Source organism: Cibotium barometz, chromosome 32 (assembly GCF_041138505.1).
Source record: "Cibotium barometz isolate CiBa-2024 chromosome 32, ASM4113850v1, whole genome shotgun sequence".
Classification (NCBI taxonomy): domain Eukaryota; kingdom Viridiplantae; phylum Streptophyta; class Polypodiopsida; order Cyatheales; family Cibotiaceae; genus Cibotium; species Cibotium barometz.
Window position 1 is genome coordinate 8,555,896 of NC_141077.1, and position 27,726 is coordinate 8,583,621.

At 47.1% G+C, this 27,726-nt stretch overlaps 1 protein-coding gene across 2 annotated transcripts in view; it reads left to right on the top strand.

The window, feature by feature from the left end:
• LOC147619778 (mitogen-activated protein kinase 4b-like) overlaps window positions 1–27,465 on the top strand; it is a 132,025-nt gene extending 104,560 nt beyond the window's left edge. For both annotated transcript variants that reach the window (XM_086825618.1, XM_086825617.1), the window contains 3 exons: window positions 25,993–26,325; window positions 26,808–26,991; window positions 27,150–27,465. In XM_086825618.1, the coding sequence (XP_086681744.1) occupies window positions 25,993–26,325; window positions 26,808–26,991; window positions 27,150–27,325 (693 nt within the window). In that variant the 3' untranslated portion in view covers window positions 27,326–27,465. The remainder of the gene's footprint in view (window positions 1–25,992; window positions 26,326–26,807; window positions 26,992–27,149) is intronic.
• Window positions 27,466–27,726: the final 261 nt, after the last annotated feature.

Consider the following 27,726-nt stretch of genomic DNA (forward strand, 5'->3'; position numbering starts at 1 on the left):
TGTACTGGAGTACAGCTCGACTATCCTTGGCTGGGAGGGTGGTGGTGGCAAATCAGGTGCTGTTAGCGACCATGTGGTACATTACGTCTTGCTGGATTTTCTCGAGCTCTTGCATCAACCAGGTACAGAGGCTGATCAGGAACTTTCTGTGGTCTGGGCGGGATGGTCAGCCAGCTCGGGCAAAGGTTGCATGGGCAGTTATTACACTTCCGCTGGCTCAGGGCGGTTTGGGCATTATAGATCCAGTCGATCAGAGTAGAGCCTTATTGGGGAAGCTTATTGTTCGGGGGTTGCTTCCAGGCGCTGAGCCTTGGAAAGAGCTCCTCTTGCAGCGGCTACAGGCTCGGGCGCCCCCAGCAGGGGGTACTTGGGCACCAGAGATTCGCTGGATCTTCATAGAGATGAGGAGGACAGGCCTCAGTAGAGGATGGGAGGACTGATTTGCTTTGAGTATCCTGAGGGCTTGGGAGCTGCTGAGACCAGGGCTCTCTCAGCGACCTCCTTCTTGTGTTGAGGAGCGGGCCAGACAGTCGCTCATCTGGAGCCCAGCGGTTCGCACGGAGCAGGGTCATATGCTGGGTTCTCGTCCTCGTCTAGCCTGGGGACCTTTAGCGGCAAGCCTAGCTCGTAGTTTTGGAGACTGGCAGGCTTTCTGCAGTCTACCAGAGGAGATCCATGTGGAGAGGCTGAGTCACTTCAGAGGGGGGTTGATTATGAGGGATGATATTCAGGAGGCACTCACAGAGGAGTGGTTCACGCCTCTCGAGCCAGTGGCTCCACGGTGGATGGGAGCCTTTACACAGTTGGAGATCCTGATTGCTGACAGAGCTTGCACTGAGGATGGCAGATGCCTCTACTATGAGATTCAGGATGAGGGCAGACTCCAGAGAGTAGAGGTGGAGTCGCCTTTGGTTGCAGAGTGCACCTTTCAGAGGATTCGGGTTGTGGCCGCCGCTTCTCGGAAGTGGCATATTGACCCCGACCCTGCTGATGTGCTCCCGGATTGGCGCATATGGGCATATGCAGCGCGCCCCTTGGCCCGGCTACAGTGGGACCCCGGGGAGTACGAGTGGCATGATCCTTATGCATCCCTTGAGGCCACAGAGATCACCTTTTTCCAGTATACTGTTCGGCTGGGGCGGCATATTTTGACGGCGAGGAGGACGGTTTCTCCAGCGGCAGCGGGGCATTGGCGACTACAGGGACTCTCACAGGAGTTCCTGGAGGATTTCTGGGCTCGGCTCTGGGCTAGTCGACAGGCCCGCAGGATCTCGACTTTTCAGTGGCTGGTCGCCCACAGGGGCTCAGCAGTTGGCACTTGGCTTGTTTACAGCGGTCTTCCGACGGCCTGTGTTCGATACGGCCACCCTATGGAGACACAGAGACATTGCCTTTGGGATTGCCCTCAGGCACAACAGATTTGGCTGCGGATGCTACGTATTCTGGCCCCTCTCTCTCCAGAGGGTATGTTTACGTGGGGTGCCGTTGCTTGGTCGACTTCGTCAGGGCCTGCTATGGGCTATGAGATGGAGCAGGGCAGTCAGGCCATCAGATTTATTAGGGGCTAGCCTCGCCTGGTTCCGGCACCGGATTTCTCGTCCGCCAGCTGGACACAGGAGAGGGATTTACGATGGGAGCTCCTCAGCAGCCTCACCATCTGGTTCACCTGGAGGGCCCGGTGCTTTACGGCCTTTGAGGGGATATTGGAGCCACCAGCAGAGACTGTACGGGGTTGATCCACACCCTGCGAGGACAGTACGACCGCATTCGGGGAGACTCGGGTGAGGCGATCTTACGGCGCCAGGCCTTTCACACCACTTGGCGCTTAGGCCCTTTCTACACCTTACACATGGGATCCCCCCGTTGGCACTACAGGCCACCTGTTTGGCTCTTCCCCCCCCCTATTGTATGATTTAGCCGCTCAGTTCTTTGTACTGATGCTTGTATTTTGCAGCACCTAGGGAGAGTCTCCCGGGTTGCCATGCTGTATTCGCTGCTCTGTCTCTCTTAGGAGCAGGAGAGATCTTTTGTAGCCCTACGGGCGTTTTTATATAACTAATGAAAGGATCTTTTCTCGGAAAAAAAAAGAAAGCTGAATCTTATATGGATCATGCAATGGCAATGATTGCTTAAGAGTTGCACATGCAACCGAGGGATGCAGCACGTACATACTTGGCTCGTACCGAGGATGCCTATGCAGAAAAGGCAACCATCCCACATGTCTTGGAATCCCCACTGATGCCCGAACAAGAACTTATGTCTAAGAGGATAAATCTCCATGCTATGGAAGAGGAACAATCAGTGACTTCACGCCATGCAGGAATACCTCATGTAGCCCGTGAAGGATACAATGTTTATGGCAGTGGTCAAAATGTATGTCAAATGCCATTGCCGGCTGAAAATGTGCATGCACAACACATGCAACATGGGCTGCAATTTTCTGTTGGTGCAGGTATTCCACGTATCTCTCATGCCACTCATGCCTTCGAGTGTGCTCGTGAGGGAGAAGTTATGGCTGATATCAATGCATGTTGAGGGGCCAGCCATGCCTCATGCTTACAGGACACATGTATCTATGCCTTATGCATCACCTTTTGGTCCAAAAATGATGCCAGTCACAAGGGCTGTCCCAATGGACAAACATGGGGGAAAACATGTTGAGATGCACACGCATGCATCAAAGTCTCGTGACTTCAAAGCCAGAGACAAATCTGTGAAGTTTGACACATATCATGGGGAATATGATGCATCAAAGGCACTTGCTTTTATTGCCCAGTTTGATATTGCTTTCAGTGATAGGATTTCACTCAGAAATCCATGATCCGGCATGTAAGCATGTTCATGGAAGGCTCACGGAGAAGCTCTCACTGAATCCTGTTAGATCATGGGAAGAGTTCAAGGAGAGGTTCTATGCTCAATTCTTGCCTCCCAATGCATTGAATGACATAACAATGAAGAGGGATTGGGTAAAGCAAAATGAGGGGGAATCGGTAAATGCATATGTACAAAAGTTTTGGAAAGTGCTCTTAGAGGTGTCTCCATTTATGCATGTCACCGAGGCGGAAAGGAAGAGAAGGTTTCAATCGGGATTGCAACCCGTGTACAAAGCGGGATTACAAATGTATCCTGGTCATACCTTACACCAATTAATCGCAGCAACCTCCACCGCCACCGAGCAATTGGAACTCAAATTGAGTCGATCCAATAAGGCTAAACCCTCATTTCAAGGCAAAGAGAGGACTGTCCAAAACCCGCAAAATCATGGACAGCCACCTAAAAGGGACCAAAACCAAGCCAAATCAGGTCCAAAAGCTGAAAATAAGTTTGCTAAAAGCGCCCTTATAAGCCGGCAAACTTTGGTCTTAGTGCTGAGAAGAAGGAGCAATATATGAGTGAAGGCAAATGCTTTACTTGTGGCAGCACTGAGCACATGGCAAGAGCATGTCCAAATAAGAAGAACAAAGCTGAAAATGCTAATGTACCGAAGCCCAAGGTACATATGGTTCCCGATGTGCAAGGGGATACAATGCATGATAGCAAAGATAGGGTTGTATGCAAAGCTTGGGGACAACTCAAGAATCAGCCTGCTTTGTTTATGTTTGATGATTGTGCAACAGAGAATTTCATATCCACTCAGATGGCAGCTGCTTTGGGTATTGAAGTGGAGGACATGGGTCCTCAAATTGAAGCAGGGGCTGCCTTTGTTGGTAGAGAAGTGCAGGTCATGCCTATTTTTGGCAAGTTGCGCATACACATTCAAGGCTATGTGGATCATGAGGATTTTCTTGTGGCGCCTTTGAATGGCTGTGATGTATTGCTTGGAAAGCCTTGGCATACACGTATTGATCCGTGCAAGGCTTACAAGACTAACAGGATCACCTTCATGCATAAAGGCCGAGAACATGTAATTGATGTTGGTGAAGAGGGTGATACCATTCCCCTTGTATCTCATGTACAAATTAAGAAAGTAATGAAAAAGAGTATTTTTGCGTACTTGATTTTTGTACGAGATCCTGTTGAGGAAAATGAGTACATGTAAACACTCTTTGTAATGATAGGTTGAAATTTTTGCAAGAGCACAATGATTCTTTTGCTGATGAGTTACCAAATGAATTACCACCTGTACGACCGGAAGATCATTGCATTGATCTTGTCCCGAGTAGCTCACCACCTAATAGGCCAGCCTATCGTGTAAGTGTATCCCAAAAAGAGGAGATCATGAAGCAAGTAAATGAGCTTCTTGAGAAGGGTTTGGTTCAGCCAAGCTCTTCCCCATATTGTTCACCCGTCCTCTTAGTTCAAAAGAAGGATGGATCCTTTCATATGTGTCTAGATTATAGAGCTTTCAATAAGCTTACCATCAAGAATCGGTTTCCGATTCCACGCATAGACGACATCCTTGACAAGTTGGATGGATCGGCATGCTTTAGCCGAATTGATCTCAAGAGTGGATATCATCAAGTGCATGTAGTGCTTGAGGTTGTACACAAAACTGCTTTCAGGACAGCATTTGGGCTTTATGAGTATCTTGTTATGCCTTTTGGTCTTACAAATGCCCCGGCTACATTCAATAGAATGATGAATCGCATATTCCGTGGGTACAGGAAATTTACAGGTGTCTTCTTTGATGACATCCTAGTCTTCTCGAAGACCGAAGAAGAGCATAAAGCTCATTTGGCTATTGTTTTTGAAGAGCTCCATAAGCATAAACTCTTCATAAATGCAAAGAAGAGTGAGTTCTTCTTGTCAGAGATACATTATCTTGGGCATATTGTGTCCAAAGATGGAGTGCGGATGGATCCTGCAAAGATTGATGCAATTCGGAATTGGCCCGAATTGAGTTCGGTGCATGAGATCCGTAGTTTTCTTGGATTATGCTCTTACTACCGCAGGTTCATTCGGCACTTTGCATGGATTGCTTCTCCTTTGCATGATTTGACAAAGAAGGCGGCCATGTTCAAATGGACTAATGTAGAGAGAGATGCATTCCTCAAATTGAAAGATGCAACTACTCATGGTCCAGTGTTGATCGTTCCGGATTTGCAAAAGCCTTTTTGTGTGGAATGTGATGCATCTGGAAATTGCACAGGAGCTGTCCTTAATCAAGAGGGACATGCCGTGGCTTATGAGAGTCGTAGATTGCATGATGCAGAGCTATCTCTTGGCATTTATGAGAAAGAGCTCTTGGCTGTAATTCATGCACTTACTATATGGAAACATTACCTTCTTGGGGCTGATTTCACTGTGAAGACAGATCACCAGAGTTTGAGGTATTTTCTTACTCAAACTAAGTTGTCAGAGAAGCATATGAGGATGGCCAATTTCCTCTCTATGTTTCATTTTCAGATCTTGCACACCCCAGGAAAGAAAATGTAGTGGCCGATGCATTGTCACGAAAGCCGTATGTAGCAGCTATCTGGGTTGCCTCTCATTGGGTTGTCTACCATGCGTGATTTGTATCATACGGATGCTGATTTTGATGGCTGGTCATGCACATGCCTCATATGTAATCAAAGAGGGTTATCTCATGAAAGATAATTGCCTATGTGTGGTGTCTGACATTAGACAAAAGGTTTTGGATGAGTGCCATGCTCCTCCATATGCTGGTCATAGAGGCATAATGCCTACTACACATGATTGAGCGGTATTTCTTTTGGCCAGGTATGCGGAAGGACATAGAGGCACATGTACGTGCATGTATCACCTGTCAAAAGGTCAAATTTGATAGGCAAAAGGCACCAGGTTTGCTTCAGCCATTGCCTATTCCCACGCAGTCATGGGAAAGTATTACAATGGATTTCATTATGGACTTGCCACGTACCCAACAGGGTAATGATGCAATTTGGATAATTGTGGACAGGTTTAGCAAGCAAGCTCATTTCTTGCCGGTCAAAAAGACCATCAAAGGTGAGCATATGGTTAAAATATATCTTGCACAAGTGTTCAAACATCATGGAATGCCGAAGTCCATTGTGGGGGATAGAGATCCCAGGACTACAAGTCTGTTTTGGCGGGCCTTATTTGATAATATGGGCACCAAATTGAACTTCTCATCAGCTTATCACCCTCAAAGGGATGGGCAAAGTGAGGCTGCAAATTCAGCTGTGTTGGATCTCTTGAAATGTTATGTGGCGGATCAGAAGTCTTCTTGGGAGAAGTACTTACCACTTGTGGAATTTGCATACAACAACACAGTACATGCATCTACGGGAAAGGCCTCGTTTGAGATTATTTATGGTAAGGTGGTTTTGCCACCCATCCTTCGCACAAAGGATGAGATATTTGCAGCAGCTGATGAGTATGTAAGAGACTTAGATATTGCTTTTGCTTAGGTGCGGACAGCCATTGCAAGGTCACAAGACAAGCATAAAAAGGCTGCCGACAAGCATAGAAGGCAATTAGATGTTAAAGAGAATGATTGGGTATTGCTGAAATTTGAGAAAGCAAGACTTGCAAAGAGGCCTGGCAAAGAGGGTGCATATCCTAAGCTTGCAACCAGGTACAATGGGCCTTTTCGAGTGATCGAGAAGATCAATGAAGTGGCTTTCAGATTTGCATTACCTAGTCATTGGCACATACACAATGCTTTTCATGTGAGTCTCCTTCGCAAGTATGTAGGGCCGGAGCCCAGTGAAATGGTCATTGAGGATCCACCAGAAGTGGATGAGCTTGAGGAGATCTTGCAGCCAGAGCAGATTGTGTATCACAAGGAACGCAAGCTTGCTGCAGGCAAAGTTGAGGCATTACCTTGTGAAGTTTAGGAACTGTCTTCCCATTGATGCTAAATGGGTAGATGAAGAGTTCTTCAAATATTACCCGCATGTGCTTCAGACATATTTGGATGCATTTCAGTTGCGGACAACTGTTTAGAAGCGGGGGGGAATGTCACCATTTGGCCACCCGAATGGTTCACTCTTGCTTTCACACTATGTACATATTGGATTGGTGTCCATGGCTTATGGAATGTGCCTATGCATGTGATTGACAAGTGTCATGCTGTATAGTTGGATATGATATTCCGCTGGGACTTGATGTTATCATGCTCGGAATATCTAGAGGACTTGGCTTTCCGCTGGAACTTGTGCCTTTGTGTACATGCCCAGAAACGCCTGGAGGATTGGCTTTCCACTGGGTCTGGTATCGCATATACTTGCCTGGAAACGCCTGGTCTTATATGGTTTCATGAACGGAAATTGCTCATGCCAATGCTGCATTGCATAGCATCTTTATGTGCTTGCCTGAAAATGAAATTGCATGCTGTTTTCATGCCTGCATGACCTATGTGTAGTTCCGGGCTAGGGAACGCCCGCCCGTGAACTGTGCGTGTGAAACTGTCTGCTGACATGGTTGTGTGGCATGTGAACAGGTGGTAAGTATTACCCAATCTAGGCTCAAATAGCCCTTAGGACTTGGCCAATATTTATAAGTGAGTGCGTTCCCACTTCATTAAAGTTTGGGCGCCCAAAAGTCACTTATAAATTATGACCGCTTCCAAGTTCACACTCACTGAAGTCCCGAGGCGGACAAGACTCAATGTCCAGGACCTGATCCTCCCCTTTTACTCATAAATGGGCATCTCCCTATGTCCCTTCACCTGATTGGACCCCAATTCACTTATTAAGAGAAAATTCGTGTTTTCTCTTCATGAGGATTTTTGGAGACTGAAAACTCTGTTTTTCCACCATTTCTCTCCATTTCCAAGCTCTCCATAGCCATACTCAACTTGCTAGGGTGTTTTCCAAGCTTCCAAGAGTGTTTCCAAGTGCTAATCACTCTCCTACTCACTCCCAATGACTGAAATTCAGCAAAACAGCTCTCCTTTTTGCTGTAATTTCTGGTCTTTTTGCTGAAAACCCTAATTTCAGCCTTCCTTTCTCAAGTTGAACCATAGGGGAAGCTTTCCCAGGGTTCCCTTCATCCTCTTGAAGACTTTTGTCGCGAAGGATTGCGGCAAATCGAAGATATCAACACTTCTAAAGCTTCCAACGCGAAGGCTTCCGCTTGCAACAACCTCTATGAAGACTGGTAAGCTAATTGGACAATGTGTTGTCATTACTTATTCAGTAGAAGGGCAGGACTCCTTGTTTAGCCGCCCTGTGTAGAATATATTTCTCTTGTCCTATGTGCTCTTGAAGATGTTGCTACCTTGCTTGGTAGAACATAGAGCCAATGGTAGAGAATATGGGCACTGAAGTCGGGCCGGGCATCAAGGCAACTCCTTGGTGATCTACATCGACATACCATTGTTTTCTAAATGCTGAATTTCATATGCATTGGCATGGAGGATTTGGCAATGGATGCCCGTGAAGCTATGTATTGAATTTCTCCAATAGTAATACAATTTACTCAAGGGAGGGGTCGGCCGTTCCGGCTCATTGTGTGTCTCTTGTCAATTCAGCAATTTACTTCTTGTATTTGAGCAAGTGTCCTTCAAATCTTAGTGTATTTAAGTGTATTGATTAGCATTGTGTTCAACCAAGATTAGCATTGTGTTCAACCAAGTTACAGTGTCCTCCATCTTTTCCAACTCTACTTTGACAGCCTCTATGTACTTTGGGTTGAGCTTGTAGACGCACCCATGAATGGGTCGAGTGCCCCCTGGAGAGGAATGGCGTGGAAAATGGAGAGGAATGGCGTGGAAACCAATGGCAGCTAGAACACCTTCCAAGTCCTTGTATGTCCATGCAAAGACATCCTTATAGGATTGGAAGAAGGCAACAGCTTGATCGAGGAGGGCAGGATGCTCCCACAACCAAGAAGCGAAGAGGATGGGACAGGGCTCCTTGGAATTGTTCAGGTTGAATTCCTAGACAGTCCTGGCAAGATGGAAGGTTGAGCGGTTCCCTTGTCTCAACTGCTTTAGAGAGGAGGTCGCGGTTGTGGGCAAGCTGGTGGTAAATTGGGAATGTGCCATAGTGATCTTTCCTCCAAGACTTAGGACACTCGCTCACTAGGAAAGTTGGTGTGTCCTCAGACACCTGTGGTTGGTCTCACTGTTGATTCCTTGGGGCAGTGATTGGAGTTGTTGTGGGGAGTTGTTCTGCCTTGGGGAGGGATTTGGCCATCTTCCATCCTCTGTGGCAACCTGTGATGGGTTCTCCTAGGCCCAAAGCCTCATAGTGCTCAGAGAGTGTGGTTAAAGCGTGTGGTACCTCAACATGTAGGATGTTAGGCCTTCCGCGGCCTAGAGGCAGTCAAGTAGTTCCGATTGATCGCCATGGGGAATAAGGCCTTCTTTTGTCGTCGGCGAAGAAGTGGTTGTAGGAGGGTTGGAAGAAGAAATGAGATATATTGTGGCACCACGGATTCCTTGATCTAGACCTTCGTCCATTTTGAGTTTCTGTGGGCCATGCTCCTGAGGAATCCACAATCGGTCGGAATCCCAATCGTGTAGAATACCTATACTCCTTAGCCATGGACGACCAATGAGTAAAGAGTAGGCACTCTGTAGGAAGCTTGATCACCACAAAGTTGAGTAAGAATGGAATCCCTTGGATGACTACAGTGACTCCTTCCACTAGGCCGATAGGGTTGGTGTAACGAGAGGCGGGCGCGTGTATTGGAATCGTATAAATGTGAACAAGATTCTGAGCACTTAACACTTGAGCATTACAACCACAAAGCTGAAAATGACAGTACACCACATAAAGGGGCCGATGATAGGCTGACCCCCCCCCTTTAGGTTATATTACCAAAAGAGGTACAAGATTACGGGTGCCTGGGGATTCACCACCAGCCTGCACCTGATTCTTCCAAATACATTATGAATGAATACATTTCAAACAAGAGAATCTATAGGTACATCCGCCCTACACACAGGTACATCCGCCCTACACAAGCCTCTTCACAGGTACATCCGCCCTGCACAAGAGTATCACAATCCTCACAGATACTCCGCCCTGCACAAGATGTAAATGGATCTTTAGGCCCTGTTTCCACGCGAGAAACTGATCCAGAAACCTGTGTTCTCCGCGAGCAAGTGTCCCCAATGCTTGCCCTAAGCACCTGCTATACCAGGAATCCTTGAGACACATCCATGCTCACATATTCCATTGCTATCCGGCCTATTTTGTGCAATAACCAGTCCAAAACAGCAACTTTCTGTCGCGAGAAATCCACCTGTAAAGGGTCCTACAGCCCTGTGGAGGTCCCTAGAGCTGTCCTGTACTGTCCAAGTTGACTTTGGACACCTGTAACCAGCCCAAAACTTGCAATAACCAGAAATTGCAGGTCTGAAATTTACCAACCAGCCCTTTAGAAGAGTGTGGGGATCGTTGTCCAAGCTTGTGTGAGTCCAGGAAGCAAGCAACCAGCCCTGTAGCAACTCCCAAAGCTCCAACTAGCTCTCCAATATGTTGAATAATGAGTAAAACAGCCCAAAAGGGCCTCTTGAGGGAGGCGCCCTTTTCAGGTGCCACCTCAAGGGCCTGGTGGGTACATATGCTGGCTGACATGTGTCCCCATAAGGTGTCCAGGTAGGTGTCCAGCCATAGTGCTCCATTTGTCCTGTTTCTATAAGTTTAGGTCCAACCAAATGGGAAATGGCCATAAGCTGTTTGGACTTCATTAATTTTGGTCCAACCAAATGCGAACGCATTATAAGTTGTCTGGCCACTTATTAATGAGTGTGGACTTGCAAACCAAAAAACCTTAGTAGTAAATGAAGTAAGCTGTAAATTGAGTGTGGACGCGCTTACCACCTGCAAAACCCATAAGCCCACAGTTTTAGGCCCAAACAGGAGTGCACACACGTGTCCACAAGGTGCCCGGGTGTCCCCGGTCCCTCGGACTTCACAAGCCAAAATAACAAGCATTGTCCAGGCAGCAAGACAATGTCACACAAAGTAAAATAAAGTTATGGCATGCATCATTTATGCATTGTGCACATGTAAACTTGGAGAACCACCTATCATCATTCTTGTACTTGAAAGTATTCCGCCTGCCATCATAACACACCATGTGTGCATGGCCGGAATCCACACGGGCATCGCCCGAAAGTCCACAAATGTCCTGCCATGTCCTTGGACTCATATGCATCCACTCATATGATCCATACACATGCCCAGGTATAATACATACATGCATCCGCATGTTTCTAGGCCTGACACGCATCTGCATGTCCCTAGAATATAGGGGTTTGTGACATTCCCCCCGGCTTTTTTTCAGTTGACCGCAACTGAAAAGCCTCCAGATAGGCCTTCAAAAGATCTGGGTAATCCTCGAAGTAGGCCTCATCCATCCATTTCGCATCCAAAGCTGAATAATTCTTGAACTTCACAAGGTACCTACGAACAAGTTTGCCTCCCGCAAGCTTTCGTTCCTTGTGAAAAACAATCTGTTCAGGTTGAAGAATCTCTTCCAGCTCATCCACCTCGGGTGGGTCTTCCAAAACCGGCTCAAACGCTGTCGGTCCCACATAAGGCCTCAATAGGCTCACATGAAAAGCATTATGCATGTTCCAATGATCTGGGAGTACAAGCCGCAATGCAACATCATTGATCTTCTCCAAGATCTGAAAAGGTCCATAGTACCTGTTGGAAAGCTTAGGTTATTTTCCCTCTTTCCCTGGCCTCTTCCGAAGGCGTGCCTTTTCAAATTTCAGCAAGACCCAATCACCTTGTTTGAATTGTACATCCCTTCTATGCTTATCAGCTGCCTTTTTATTCTTGGTTTGAGACCTCTCTATGGCTGTCCGTACCTGTGCAAATGCAGTATCCAAGTCTCTGACATACTCATTTGCTGCAAAAATCTCATCCTTTGTACGAAGGATGGGTGGTAGTACCACCTTGCCATAGATAATCTCAAAGGGCGCCTTGCCCGTAGAAGTATGTACCGTATTGTTGTAGGCAAACTCCACAAGTGGTAAATACTTCTCCCAATCCGATTTGCGGTCGGATACATAAGATTTCAGCAAGTCGAGGACGGCTGAATTTGCTATTTCACTTTGCCCGTGACGGCTGAATTTGCTATTTCACTTTGCCCGTCTGTCTGTGGATGGTAAGCTGATGAGAAGTTCAGCTTTGTAACCATATTGTCAAACAATGCGCGCCAAAATAAGCTTGTGGTTCTAGGATCTCTATCCCCCACAATAGATTTAGGCATGCCATGGTGTTTGAATATCTGTGCCAAAAACATCCTAGCCATATGATCTGGCTTTATTGTCTTGCGCACGGGAATGAAATGTGCCTGCTTGCTGAACCTGTCAATGATGGTCCAAATAGCATCATTTCCCTGTGGCGTCCTTGGCAAATCCATAATGAAATCCATAGCAATGCTTTCCCATGGTTCATTTGATATAGGCAAAGGCTGAAGCAATCCAGGTGCTTTATGTCGGTCAAACTTGACCTTTTGACATACCATACATTCACATACATATGCTTCAATATCCTTGCGAATATCTGGCCAAAAGAAATACCTCTCCAAAGCTTGTGCTGTGGCCAAAATGCCTCTATGACCTGCATATGGAGGAGCATGGCACTCATCCATAACCTTATGGCGAAGGTTCTTTACCACACACATACGATTTTGCATCATGAGATATCCATCTCTTATGACATAAGATGGGACAGCAATACCCTCTTGCAAATCAGCCCATACATGTGCAAAATCCTCATCCAGATGATAAGTATCACGCATATCCGATAAGTCCTCATGGTATGCAACTGTAATAGCATGAACCTGTGGTCGTCTAGAGAAGGCATCTGCCACCACATTCTTTTTCCCTGGAGTGTGTAAAATCTGAAAATGAAACATTGAGAGGAAATTTGCCCATCTCATATGCTTCTCTGAGAGCTTACTTTGAGTCAAAAAGTATCTCAAACTTTGATGATCAGTTTTGACTATAAAATCAGCCCCTAAAAGATAGTGTTTCCAAATAGTAAGGGCATGAATTACAGCCAACAACTCCTTCTCATAAACCTGTAAGTGAAGCTCTGCATGTTGCAAGCGTCTACTCTCATAGGCAATGGCATGTCCTTCTTGGTTCAAAACAGCCCCTATGCAGTCCCCACATGCATCACATTCCACCACAAAAGGTTTGTGCAAATCCGGAATAATGAGTATCGGTCCCGAGATGATTGCACTCTTCAACTTTTGAAAGGCATCTCTCTTCTTGTGTCCATTTAAAGATTGCTTTCTTCTTCGTTAACTCATGTAACGGAGCGGCAATAAAAGCAAAATGCTTGACGAACCTCCTGTAGTAAGCACATAAACCAAGGAAGCTCCTCACTTCATGGACTGATTTCAGCTCTGGCCATTCTTGCATGGCTTGTATCTTTGCGGGATCCATGCGCACACCATCCTTTGATACAATGTGACCAAGATAGTGAATCTCTGGGAGGAAGAATTCACTCTTTTTTGCATTTATGTAGAGCTGATTTTCCTTAAGCTCTTTAAACACAATAGCCAGGTGCTCACGATGCTGGGCTTCATTCTTTGAGAATACAATAATGTTATCAAAGAATATACCCGTGAACTTTCTATGCTTTCTAAACACCCTGTCCATCATCCTATTGAAGGTAGCGGGTGCATTTGTAAGGCCAAAAGACACGACCAAAAACTCATAAAGACCAAAGGCTGTCCTAAATGCAGTCTTGTAGGTGCCACTCTCACTTGATGATACCCACTCTTGAGGTCTATTCGGCTGAAACATGCCGAACCTTCAAGCTTGTCCAAGATGTCATCAATGCGCGGAATCGGAAACCGATTCTTGATGGTTATCTTATCGAGGGCACGGTAATCAACACACATCTTGTAAGTACCATCCTTCTTTTGAACAAGAAGTACCGGCGAGCAATATGGCGAGAAACTAGGCCGAATCAAACCCTTTTCCAAAAGTTCATTCACCTGTGCCATAATCTCTTCTTGTTGACTAGCACTCACCTTGTATGGTGGCCTATTAGGTGGAGAGCTACCGGGAATTAGATCTATGCAATGATCTTCCTGCCTCTCGGGTGGCAACCTTGCTGGCAAAGCATTTGCAAAACAATCTTTGAACTCATTCAAAAAGTTAAGCTTGTCTTGATCTAATGCAGTAACATCAACACTAGAATGTTCAATGGTATCACGTACAAAAACCAAGTAAGAACAAGCTGATTTCTTTATTGCCTTATTAATTTGTACATGGCTTACAAGAGGTATGGTACTTCCAGTAGTACCAGCATCTATAGAGTGCTCACGGCCTCTATGTACAAAGCTGATTTTCTTCTCTTTGTAAGCCTTAATAGGCTCTAAACGGTGATGCCAGGGCATCCCCAACAAAACATCACAACCTGTAAGAGGAGCCACTAAAAAGCTCTCATGGTCGAGGTAGTCCTGTATATGTACACGGAGCTAACCAATGACCGGAGTTACATCAACCTGTTTGCCCTCAAAGGCGGCATCTGCATTCATTTGCATTCCCATGTCTTCCACATTGGGACCTATGGCAGCAGCCATCTGTACGGATATAAAGTTATCTGTGGAAGCATCATCAAAAAGAAACAAAGCGGGCTGATCCTTCAATTTGCCCCAAGCCTTGCATATGACTCTACTCTTGGGCTCATGCCCTGTATTACCCTGCACATCGGGTACAACATTCACAAGAGGCTTTTCCACATTAGGCTCAGCATTCTTAGGATTCTGTGGGCATTTAGGATATATATGATCTTTAGTGCCACACTTAAAGCATTTTTCAGCCTTCCTGTACTCTTCCAATTGCTGTTTTGAGAGCCCAAAATTGTGGCGTTTACCCCCCCCCGGCTTCTTTTCGGAGCCATCCTTTGCATCTCGGCCATCTTTGGGAGCATTCTTAGGTGGTTTTGACCTGCAAATGGCTTATTTGTGGGTGCTTTCATGTGCAAGTTCTCCGCAATCATGGCTGAGTGTATAAGCTCTTGTATGGTCTTATTTGGGTACACTCCCAAGCTTTGTTGGATGATGTGATGGAGCCCCGATTCAAACTTTCTCTTCTTCTCGTCCTCTCCAATCTTCATGAAGGGAATAACCTTGAGAAGGACTTTCCAAAACTTTGCTATGTATGAAGCAACGAACTCTCCCTCATCTTGGGACAGTCAATCCCACTCCTTGCGCACATCCTTTGCAAAGTTTGGTGGTAAGAATTGATCATAAAACTGAATTTTGAAAGAAGACCAAGTTGGGGCAGCACTTCCATCAAGTATTTTTGCAAGCCACCAATCACTTGCCGTATCCTTGAGATGCATTCTCACATGCCTGAGCATAGACTTTTCCGAACAGTCTTCATTGCAAAAAGCTATCTCAAACTGTCTAATGAAAGCAAGTGCTTTGGTAGAGTCCATCCGTCCCTGAAAGTTTTCAAACTTTACATCCTTGTCACCGGACTTGAGCTCTCGAGGCTTCTTCCTTCTATGTGCATCCCTATGTACATCCTGTTCATCTCCATGGTGATGATGCCGCGATGAAGATTCACGATCCCTCTTCGTTCTCTCTTGAGCCACACTCTCCGAATGAGTGGAAAGCTCAACACGAGAACGGATATGTCTTCTTGGAGCAAAGCGGGAATGAGTAGAGGATCCCTCATCCTTACTCCTCTTGACCTGCATCAAGCCTAGCACCAGGGACTCTTGTCCTTTCAGCATTTGGCACTTGCTGTGCTCTTCCTGCTTGTTGTGCATCATGTGCACCATCACGGGCAGCCATAAGGGGTGGCTTCTTGAAAGCCAGTCTACCATCTGCTTCGGTGTATACATCACCCTTAACCATTAGGTATGCAAGTGCAAGCTCTCGGGGTTTCTCAACATCCATTTCCTTTGCAATTGCTTCAAAAGTGACTTCATGGACCGAAGCCTTTGCCTTTGCAGCCAACACCCTTTGTACATCCGGGTCATTTTTCAATGACCTGAGCTCTTCGGTTTCATCCCTATAGGGTCGCACTTGACGCCTCAAAGATTCCAAATCAGAATGCATAGTGTCATGAGTACCTGCATCTCCATAGACATCATTGCCTGCAGCATCTCTTGCATCCCTTGTACCATGAAATTCACGGTCCTGTGTGTTCTCCACACTGTCAGAAATGTGGCTGTCCATGACACTCAAATCAGGTCACAAGTTATGATTCCAAGCCTCGGACCGTTTTCCAATGAGGGGAAAAACTGAGCTCTGATACCAATGTAACGGGAGGCGGACACGTGTATTGGAATCGTATAAATGTGAACAAGATTCTGAGCACTTAACACTTGAGCATTACAACCACAAAGCTGAAAATGACAGTACACCACATAAAGGGGCCGATGATAGGCTGACCCCCCCCCCCCCCCCCCCCCCCCTTTAGGTTATATTACCAAAAGTGTCTGCAAAGTACAAGATTACGGGTGCCTGGGGATTCACCACCAGCCTGCACCTGATTCTTCCAAATACATTATGAATGAATACATTTCAAACAAGAGAATCTGTAGGTACATCCGCCCTACACACAGGTACATCCGCCCTACACAAGCCTCTTCACAGGTACATCCGCCCTGCACAAGAGTATCACAATCCTCATAGGTACTCCGCCTTGCACAAGATGTAAATGGATCTTTAGGCCCTGTTTCCACGCGAGAAACTGATCCAGAAACCTGTGTTCTCCGCGAGCAAGTGTCCCCAATGCTTGCCCTAAGCACCTGCTATACCAGGAATCCTTGAGACACATCCATGCTCACATATTCCATTGATGTCCGGCCTGTTTTGTGCAATAACCAGTCCAAAACAGCAACTTTCTGTCGCGAGAAATCCACCTGTAAAGGGTCCTACAGCCCTGTGGAGGTCCCTAGAGCTGTCCTGTACTATCCAAGTTGACTTTGGACACCTGTAACCAGCCCAAAACTCGCAATAACCAGAAATTGCAGGTCTGAAATTTACCAACCAGCCCTTTAGAAGAGTGTGGGGATCGTTGTCCAAGCTTGTGTGAGTCCGGGAAGCAAGCAACCAGCCCTGTAGCAACTCCCAAAGCTCCAACCAGCTCTCCAATATGTTGAATAATGAGTAAAACAGCCCAAAAGGGCCTCTTGAGGGAGGCACCCTTTTCAGGTGCCACCTCAGGGTCCTGGTGGGTACACATGCTGGCTGACATGTGTCCCCATAAGGTGTCCAGGTAGGTGTCCAGCCCATAGTGCTCCATTTGTCCTGTTTCTATAAGTTTAGGTCCAACCAAATGGGAAATGGCCATAAGCTGTCCGGACTTCATTAATTTTGGTCCAACCAAATGCGAACGCATTATAAGTTGTCCGGCCACTTATTAATGAGTGTGGACCTGCAAACCAATAAACCTTAGTAGTAAATGAAGTAAGCTGTAAATTGAGTGTGGACGCACTTACCACCTGCAAAACCCATAAGCCCACAATTTTAGGCCCAAACAGGAGTGCACACACGTGTCCACAAGGTGCCCGGGCGTCCCCAGTCCCTCGGACTTCACAAGCCAAAATAACAAGCATTGTCCAAGCAGCAAGACAATGTCACACAAAGTAAAATAAAGTTATGGCATGCATCATTTATACATTGTGCACATGTAAACTTGGAGAACCACCTATCATCATTCTTGTACTTGAAAATATTCCGCCTGCCATCATAACACACCATGTGTGCATGGCCGGAATCCACACGGGCACCGCCCGAAAGTCCACAAATGTCCTGCCATGTCCTTGGACTCATATGCATCCACTCATATGATCCATACACATGCCCAGGTATAATACATACATGCATCCGCATGTTTCTAGGCCTGACACGCATCTGCATGTCCCTAGAATATAGGGGTTTGTGACAGTTGGTCGGCCATCCGAACACAGAAGTTGGCTCGCCGCGTCACCTTGGGGCATTGCATGGAGTGTGAATTCCGGCATGAGGTTCACCCTAGAGCGTCACCGTTGACAATTACCCCAGAAAGTGGGGTACCATGAATCTCCACAGAGAGGCGGGGGATCCAGTAGTCTGTAAGAGAGGGATTGGCACAGTTGATACCCATGCAACCGGAAACACCGGAAGGAAGGGGAAACCCACCATATTGCCCACCACTAGAATTGGTGGGTGTGCTCCAATAGTGTACGGAGACATTATCAGACCTTTGGGCTAATCCGGAGCACATTAAAGAGGTTCACTGACATGGTATTTCCCTTGGGGAAATCTTCCACAGAGAAAGGTGTGGGCTCTAGTTTGGAATGTGGAAGGAAAGGGGTAGGTGGGTTGTCGGACATGGATGGTTGGCTATGGAGGTCCTTGAAGGCCTTCAAGAAGGATTGATCTATGACTGTGCGGAGTACGGGCAGAGGTTTATCATTTAGCTCATCCCCTTGTTGCTCTTGAGGGATGGCCTTCCTTTGTGATCAGGTGACCACTGTAGTGGATGGTGCCTCATGGGTAGGTGTTGGGGATGCGACGGACACCCAAGAGGAAGGTTGGTAAGTGGACAGAGAATGTCCTATGGAAGAAGGATGTCCTTGAGATGGAGGATTGCACAGCACAGGTCAGGCCGGCGTCAGATCTAGGCGGCGTATGGTGCAGGTACAGTGGTGCAGCGCAAAACAGGGTGGCGAGCACAGATCTGGCGTCGGTGATGGAAGTGGCGGCGGCGGCGGCGCAGCGCACAGTGCTGGCCGACAACGGCGATGGTAGATCTGGCCGGCGGCGGCGCAAGGCAGATGATGACGACGATGCAAGGCCGATCTGTAGATGGGTGACTCAGATCTGAGCGGCGGCGAGGCACAGGGGCAGTGACGGATTTGAAGGCGACTACAGAGGCGGCTGAGGGTGGTGGCGGCGGCGGCGGCGGCGGCGGCGGGCAGCTGAGGGCGGCAGTAGGGCGGCTGAGGGCGAAACCCTAACCCTAAACAGTAAAACCCTAATCCCAATAGGCTGAAGCTCAAGCTCTGAATGGCAGTAGGGGGCAAACCCTATCCCTAACCCTAACCCTAACCAGGCTCTGATACCAATGTTGGGTATGGGGGAAGAAGCCTGCACACAGACACACACACACACACACACAAAATGCAAGAGAGAGAAGAACTTGTGAAGCTCAAGAGTGCTGGAAAAGATGTACTCAATTATGATATCAAAAGTACAATGTGAGTACATAAAGAAGCCTAGGGCAAAGTGCCCAACACACGTGTTCACACGGGGAAAAACCTGTGTCCAGTCAGGGAAAAAGTGCTCGTGAGTAAGCTGTGTTCACACCTGAACTAGCCGAGAGTGGTCATGACCAACAGTTGGGTCTTCAAGTCTTCAATCTCCCTTTTGAGCTGGAGCAAGGTACTTTCCTCACTAGGATCCAGCTCCCGCTTCAGCTGAGCCACCAGGTCATCCAATTGTGTCATTGTTGGATGTGTAAAGCCAACATCACGCTCAAACATAAGTCGTGCATTTGCAAGTTGGGAGGCTAGCTCTTGGAATTCCAACAATGTTGTTGGTGTGGACTGACTCCCAAATCTTCTGCTAGGTGGATCTGGGTAAGGTTGTGTCACCCACTGACGCAGCATGAAGTCACCAAGGTAAGTCGGTAAATGGGCCACCAGCACTGTGGTCCATGTCATGAGTTCTGACACTCTCTTCCCTAGTAGCAGTTGGAGCTTCCCTATCTCTTGGATAATGCGGTCCTCATAGTTACCGGGACGGAATAGAGTGGTCCAGTCTGTAAAGTGGTCGATTGGAAATTGACTGAACCACTTGTTTGGAGAACCTTGGAGAGTGGACGAAAAGAGCACCAACAAGGCATCCTCCCACTCAAGACCTCGGCTCTTACAAATGGAAATGAACCGTCGGATGTGGTCATCCACATCCTCAGTGGATGATCCTTTGAAGGTGGGAAGCTTGACGCTGCGCCAAGAGGATTGGTTGGACCAGGAGGGTTGGCTTGGCCTCCCGCCTTTCTAAGGGTGGGGTTACCAAGGTTAGCCGCCATAGAAAGGGGTGGAGGAGGATCCGTGGGTGGCAAGTAGCTGAACCTCTTCTGACTGTAGCAACGTATTGAGAGGGGACTTTTGGATGGACTCACCGGACTACCATGGGAGCGTATATTGGACATACAAAGAGGACGCAACACAGAAAGAGGACGCAATACGACACGGAAAGAGGACGCAATACGACACGGAAAGAGGACGCAACACAGAAAGAGGATGCAATACGACACGGAAAGAGGACGAAACAAAAAGAGGACGCATCGCAAGGAAAATGAGCTATCAGGACTCCCAGTTTTGAGAGTCCCACCGGGCGTGCCAAATTTTAGTGTACTTGTAGCAGGGCTGGCTGCCCGGCACACGACGTGGTGGCTCTTCTCTGGACAGTATGTCCGGAGTGCTCGACGCTCATGGCACAATACAGAAGACACTATGCGGCAGAACACAACACAAGGAGAGACGAGACTGCGGAAGAAACTAGAACACTTGCACTACTCATAGAACACTGATACATGTCCTTCACTATACCATGCACACTCAACAAAGGTCACAGTGAAGAGGACGACACAGCTCAAGCTGATGATAGAACAAGGGTACACAGTGGTATGAAGGATAAGCATGAGGATGTCCTCCAAGTGAGATAAGGCTGCAGGATAAGGATGTCCTCTAAGGTGGGATGAGGGCCATATATGCTTGAGGTGGAGTCCATGGCATCTCCTATCCTTGGTAGATGCTTTTGGTGGCAGCATAGCCTTTGGTGGAATCTCCCATCTCTGGAGATGAGGTGGAGTGTCAGTTGGTGGAGATGCGATGGAGTGTCAGTTGGTGACGTTGGAGCCTTCAATGCACCTCCTTGTGTCCGTTGTGGTGGTGCGTCTCCACTTGATGATCCAATGTTGGGGGCCTCCGTTGACTCATTGCCACGGTCACTGCCACATCATGTTGTGGTGGATGGTCCGTTGAAGTGGACGGTCTGGTGTGGTTGATGGTCCACCATGTGGGCACCCTTGGTGGCTACACAGAGAGAAGAAGAAGAAGCAACTTTTTTTAACGTTGTAGGAACAATCCCAAGAGACCAAATATGATCTATCCTACGGGAGTGAGATTCAAACATGGGACGTGTTGAATAACAACTCCATGAGCACAAAGAGAGAGAGAGAGAGAGAGAGAGAGAGAGAGAGAGAGAGAAAGCTTTATTAACGTCTACTAGAGGCCAAAGTCGGCCTATGAGACAAAACAATATACAACTATCAATGTCCTTTGGGTATCCAGATAATAGAAAAAGGTACAAGGTACATAGCTAAAAAGCTAAAAACTGAAAAGCTAAGGATCAATGGGAGAGTGGACCATCAAAACTAACAAGGGATGGATGGAGCTCTATCACTAGGGGCTCAATGTGCAGTATTGTATGCATCGGGTATACAATCATGCTATGCAAATCTAGCTAGCTCCATCCAGTACCATACTGGGGATGTAGGATGGTGTACATCAATGGGGGAGGGGCAAAGACCTCTTGTAGGATCCTCCCTAGATCTGATCGAAAATGTGTGAGCCTCTCCTGGACATAAAGCTGGTGGTGAGACCGGATCTGAGTGATCTCTCTCTGATGAAGTCTGGGGGTCTGGTAGCCTGGTGCTCTTTGTCTCCGTCGAGCTCGGAGATCCTCTGTGCGCTTAAGTGTGACCCCTTGTTTTGGTGGTGGTGGGGGTGGTGGCGTAGCTCTTTGAAAGAAATCTGTAATCTGGGAATGCTGCCTACCTCCCTGTGTCGTCTGTGTCTGTAGTAGTGTCTCTCTGTGTCGTTGTATCTCTGTCAGGAACTGCCCGAATCGGCGATGGTCTGCCGACTCCATGATCTGGCGCAATGAGTGGGGCTCCTTGAAGAAAGTGGGGTATCTCTCTCGAACAGTGCTGTATGCTCTGCATCTACATACAAAGTGCTCCTCGCTCTCTTATCTCCTCCTGACAGAGTCTGCATATCTCTCAGTACGGGGGAGGCGTGATGCTCGACCAGCCTCTATCTCAAGCTGATGTGATGATACTCTAAGCTGACCAATGGCCACTCTGACCCTGTGTGGCATGTATGTATCCATGTATCGAGGTCTCCGTATGAATCCATCCGCTGAGATACACATAAACTGATCTCTATAGTATAGCATCTTCGGCAGTAGAGGAGGCTGACTGGGTGTAATCCAAGTCTCTTGAGTGTATTGCTGCCACAAATCTTGCCGAAGGACTCTGTTCCTCTCACCGTGAGAGAGCTGGATGTGTGGTGCATGTATATCATACTCGAAAGGTGGCAGGTGATCTATGTTGAGACCATGCTGAGTGAGCCACTGTATCATCTGTGAATACCATGATTTCCTATCTCCACTCTTTGCGAGCTGCCTGGACGCCTCAAAAGCTCTATGTGAGAGTCGATCTGATGGCATATCTCTGATCCTCTGAATGAAGCAGATCGTCTGGAAGAGGGCCTCTACTAGCATGGGAGGTGCAGCAAACTCTGCCCGGACAATGTCATGTGGGACAGAGGGTTTGCTGCGCGTGAGAGCATGAGAATGTGAGGCCTCTCTATCTGAGACCATGTGGAGGTGGCGAGCCTAGGTGCCCATACTACTACAGCATACATCAAAGTAGGGGTGACTAGTGTGTCAAACAACCACCCCTTCGTGCGGGGCTCCTGGAAGTGTGCCTGGTGACAGTGTCTCTCTAGCATGGCCAGAGCTGCATATACCCTCGTGTGAGTCTATCCCTGGCTGCTTGTGCCATAGTAAATCTTCCTGGCGGAGTCGCAAATGTAATCCCCAAGTACACATGAGTCTACCACCTCTACCTGTCCTCCTGCTAGTGTGAAGATGGCCTGTCCTCGAACCGGCCCTGAGGTGTGGAAAATCATGACCTTGGTTTTCCCAAGGTTCACTGTAAGTCCCCTCTGTGTGCAGAAGTCATCGAGTGCATGGAGATGATGCTGCAGTCCCATCCGAGACTCAGAGACCAAAATAATATCATCTGCATATAGCATAATGTGGATTGTGGTACCTGAGATGTCTACCCCGTCCCCACCATCGTGAGCAATGAAGTCAGCCACCTCATCGATGTATAGCCCAAATAGTGTAGGAGAGAGTGGGCATCCTTGCTTCACACCTATGGTGCAAGCAATAACATCAGATAGCCCCCCGGGGCATCGTATGCGCTCGAGGACCTGCTCATATAAAGCATAGATGCCCCAAACCATCTCTGATGGGATCCCCAAGGACTGGAGGTGCTGGAAGAGTCTCTCTCGTGGCACCGTGTCAAATGCTTTGTGGAAATCCACAAAGCAGCGGGGTATAATCTCCTCTCCCGTGCCCTAGCCTGATCAATTAGACATCTCAAAGTGAATATATGGTCAAAATGGAGAAAGCTCGTTGGAATCCAGCCTGCCCTAGTGCTCGCAGTCCCTCCTTCTCTGCATATGAGCTCAACTCTGCCTTGAGCACTGCGCCATAAAGTTTGGCCAATGTATGACCAATCATGATAGTCCTATAGTTGCTGGGGTCTAGCATGTCTCCCGCTTTGTGGAGAGGCACGATGGTGTGCATAGTCCACTCAGCTGGTAGGCCCTCCACTAGTGCCCTATTAAAGAGGTGAGCAACAAAGGGTGCCAGTGTGTCAGTTGCATAAATAAGATGCTCACTCTGTATACCTGTGTGGTCAGCCGATCTCCCATGCTGTAACCGGCGGATAGCTCTCTCTACCATCGAGGCGGTAAAGAAAGTAGAGGTGGTAGGGCGGGGCTCCTGTGGCTGTGGTATGGGCGGTTGCTGAGGGATATGGTAGAGGCTCTTTGCATATGTGTACCATGTGTGGATCCTCAATCGGGGTACAAGGGCGAGGCTCTCTCATATTGCGCCATGCAGTGGCTGTATCTCTTGAGTAGGTGGTATATATCCCAGTACTGTGCCTCCTCATATGCAGGCCTCTTACGGCATGTGAGGGTCCTTATCTGTCGGCTCTCCTGTCTCTGTAGAATGGTCCCCAGTGCTCTTTGGGCACGGAGGTGTCTGTATCGCTCTCTGCACTCATCATCATACCACCGATTCTGGGGCATGCTCCCAGATCTATTTGTGCGTGCAATGCGTGTATGATGGGGGAAGCTACGGGTGGCGGCCGTATGTAGTAGAGATGACAGCTGAGTGGTGAGTGTGTCTAGAGGTGACAAGGGATCCATCTGGAGTAGCCCGTCATATACATGATGCTCATATGTCTGCCAAGTCATGGGTGAAGTACAAAGTGGTATGTGATGCCTGTGTGGGCTGTGTGGTTGCTGGTGTGGAGCTCGCCAGTGACAGCAAGAGGTACGTGTGATCCACACCAATAGGACAGGGGGGGATGGTGAAAGATGTCACTGCCTGTGTGGTCTCCATGGATCCCATGATGGTAGTCCACTGTGCTACCTCCCCTGATCGTGGAAAGCATGTCAGTGCTCCTGAATCCTGCCACCGTCTCATCCCATTATAAATAACGAGATGGTGTCGGGCTCCCAACTCAAGTAAGTGATGACCATATCTGGTGTTATCCGGCCCCATGTCCTCTGACACCCTGCAAGCTCCTATGTCCTCCACCTCTAGTGTCTGCATCACCTCTGTGTCCGTGCATTGAAGTACCCCATAAGGAGGACTTCCCCCAGGTTGGAGTAGTGTATGATCTCATCTGAAAGGGCTGCATATGGTGACTCTCCCAATGGCCCTGTGTCATCCTCCTCCTCTCTACTCTCCTCCTCTGCTGTCATGGCATATCTCGATCCTCTAGGAGAGAAGTAGCATAGAGCAATGTATAACACCCTGTTTGCCGAGAGCTGCAGTCTAATCCACATGTATCTAGCCTCCTGGTCACGTGCTACCACCCATAGGCACTCATGTAGCTCTCGCCTGAAGAGTACCGCTATACCTCCAGATCCTCTCGATGTGCTCTGCTGTGTGGTCCCCCTGTGTGTAGACTCCCACTGATAACCCTCTACTCTGGGTAGCCCCTCTCTGGGCTCTGGTGCGTCTCTGTAAGTAGTATGATGTCCCGTCCCTCCATGACCTCCTCCATCCTCCCAGGATGTGTCCAAAGTGCTCCATTGCAGTTCCAAACTGCTGTGTGTATCTGTGAATCTGGATCCTCCATAGCCAATGTCCCATAGGCCGCCTGGCGCTAATTGGTGGCCTTGCCATCGATGATGACACGACCATCGCGATAGAATGCTCTCTTGCCCTCTTTCCGGGCTTGTAGGACTCTCGGCATGCATGTTTTCCTGTGTTCTATCTGCATCCTCGTAAGGTCGTCATCCAAATAGATGGGTTCTCCCCGTAATCCTCGTAGAATCACCCTCTTCCTCATGAAGGTGGCCCTCTCCATCTCTCCTGCAAACTGTAGGATGAGGGCTCGCTTGCGTGTTGAGTCTTTCCCGGCTCTCCATGCTTTGGTGAAGGGGAGAGAGAGAGAGAGAGAGAAGAGAGAAAGACAATGCACAAATTAAGACAGAGATTTGCAGGACTCAAATGGTGTGACTTGTGTTGTTCTTCTTCAATTAAGTACAATGCTTTTATAGGCTTAGAGCCTCTCTTGTTGACGTCACTTCTTAGGTCAGTATAGGTATAATATCTAGATATTTAGGTGCACCTCTCTAAGATTGGGTTCATACACGCATACATACGAAGCCTTTTAAAGGCTGTTCACACACACTTATTTTTTTTACTTGGATAAGGCTTGTTCTCCAACAGCAATTATCTTCACATCGCTGCCTTATTTGAAAAAAGGTATTCACTTGAGAAGCTTTTGAGCCCTACTCGGGGATTAATAGATGTTGGCAGTTTGGACATGGAGGTAAATCTTTTGTTAACCCCAACACAAATCCCTCCATGTAGTGATGGAACTAGTTCAAATACCTGCATTGCATTCTCCCAATACTTGTCTAGGCATGCACCTAGAGCTCAACAACATAACAGCTGCTAAAAAGAGCACTATTCTTGATACATGCAAAATCTTATGGCGCTCTCTTATTTGAATAAGAGTGTCACGTTCTAAGGTGTGCACAATGAAGCTTACTTGTGGTTTATATTGATGTTTTATGGCATCTTTTGCAGTACTTTCTGTACCAGCTACTACGAGGCTTAAAATATATTCATTCGGCAAACATTCTGCACCGTGACTTGAAGCCCAGCAATTTGCTCCTTAATGCTAACTGTGACCTGAAAATATGCGACTTTGGGCTCGCACGTACAACATCTGAGACGGATTTCATGACTGAATATGTGGTGACCCGGTGGTATCGAGCACCGGAGTTACTGCTGAATTGTTCAGAATACACTGCTGCCATTGATGTTTGGTCGGTAGGCTGCATATTTATGGAGATATTGAATCGAGAACCTCTATTTCCAGGAAGAGATTATGTTCAACAGTTGAATCTTATCACACAGGTATTTGGCTAAATGGTGTTATTGGGGATTCACCTAGGAATATGTAAGATAGCACATGGGTTTAATGGAAGGGATTTTTGTTTCACCTCTATTTCCTAGAAGAGATTATGTTCAACAGTTGAATCTTATCACACAGGTATTTGACTGAATGGTGTTATTGGGGATTCACCTAGGAATATGTAAGATAGCACATGGGTTTAATGAAAGGGATTTTTGTTTCTGTGGACTAAATAGAATAAATAACATAGGGGTTTTTAAAAGGAAAAGTGGTAATTTTGATCCAAAAGGGGTAATCTTACTACCTCTGGTAAAACATCAAGATCTCTGGACAAGGGGTTCTTTGAAAGCATGTGATATACAAGGTTTTTATGTAGGGAAACCCCAGAATAGTGTTGATTTTGTTCTAGTTGGAAAGGGTTATTGTTTTTCCCTGTGTTTTGTCACATGTTTTGGATTGATTACAAAAGAATGGTGGTATGCAGCTAATTGGTTCCCCAAATGATGCGGATCTAGGGTTCTTGAGGAGTGACAATGCTCGCAGATACATAAGACAGCTCCCTCATTATGATCGGCAGCCACTTGCTCAAATGTATTCTCACATCAATGCTGGGGCTATAGATCTCATTGACAAGATGCTTGTGTTTGACCCAGCCAAACGCATTACAGGTTAGTATCCCTCTTTGGACTTACTGCTTGAACATGTCCTTGTAGATTTGGGGCTCCATTAAAAAATATGTTAGATGGCATGTGGGTTTATCACGAGGGATTTTAGAAATACACTTTTAAAGGGGGGGTTTTTTTTATGTATGGTGCATTTTCTACAGTGGAGCAAGCCTTAAGCCATCCCTATTTGGCCAGTCTTCATGACATCAACGATGAGCCTGGCTGTCATGAGCCCTTCAATTTTGATTTCGAGCAGCCTTCTTTCACTGAGGAGCACATAAAGGAGCTCATCTGGGCTGAATCTCTTAGCTTCAATCCTGATAATATGATTCAGTGACAGTGTATCTGTATAAAGATAATTCCATGCCTTTCCATTGATTGTATGGAGACTTTAATCTCAAGGAGTTTTTGAACTTTTAGACTCTTTTTGGAGCTTCTTTTTTATTTTGGTTGATTTTTAATAATTACTTTCAGGTTCCAAGACTGGCTGAGATATTTTTTTTTCCAGGAAAAAAAGTTGTACATTTCAATTGGAACTTCCTGTACAGTGTTTTTCTTGGCCTTTTCTCCTCCTCTTGGTAAAATACCAAGCATTCATCCGAGAATCACTTTGCTGAGAGAAGGGAAATTCTCTTGTATGACAAACCTCGCTCTAGACTAGAAAGTCTTGTTTTTCTTATAATTGTTTCAGGTTGAAATGTTGGATGCTAATTTTGGTTGGAGCTTCCAACAGGCCCA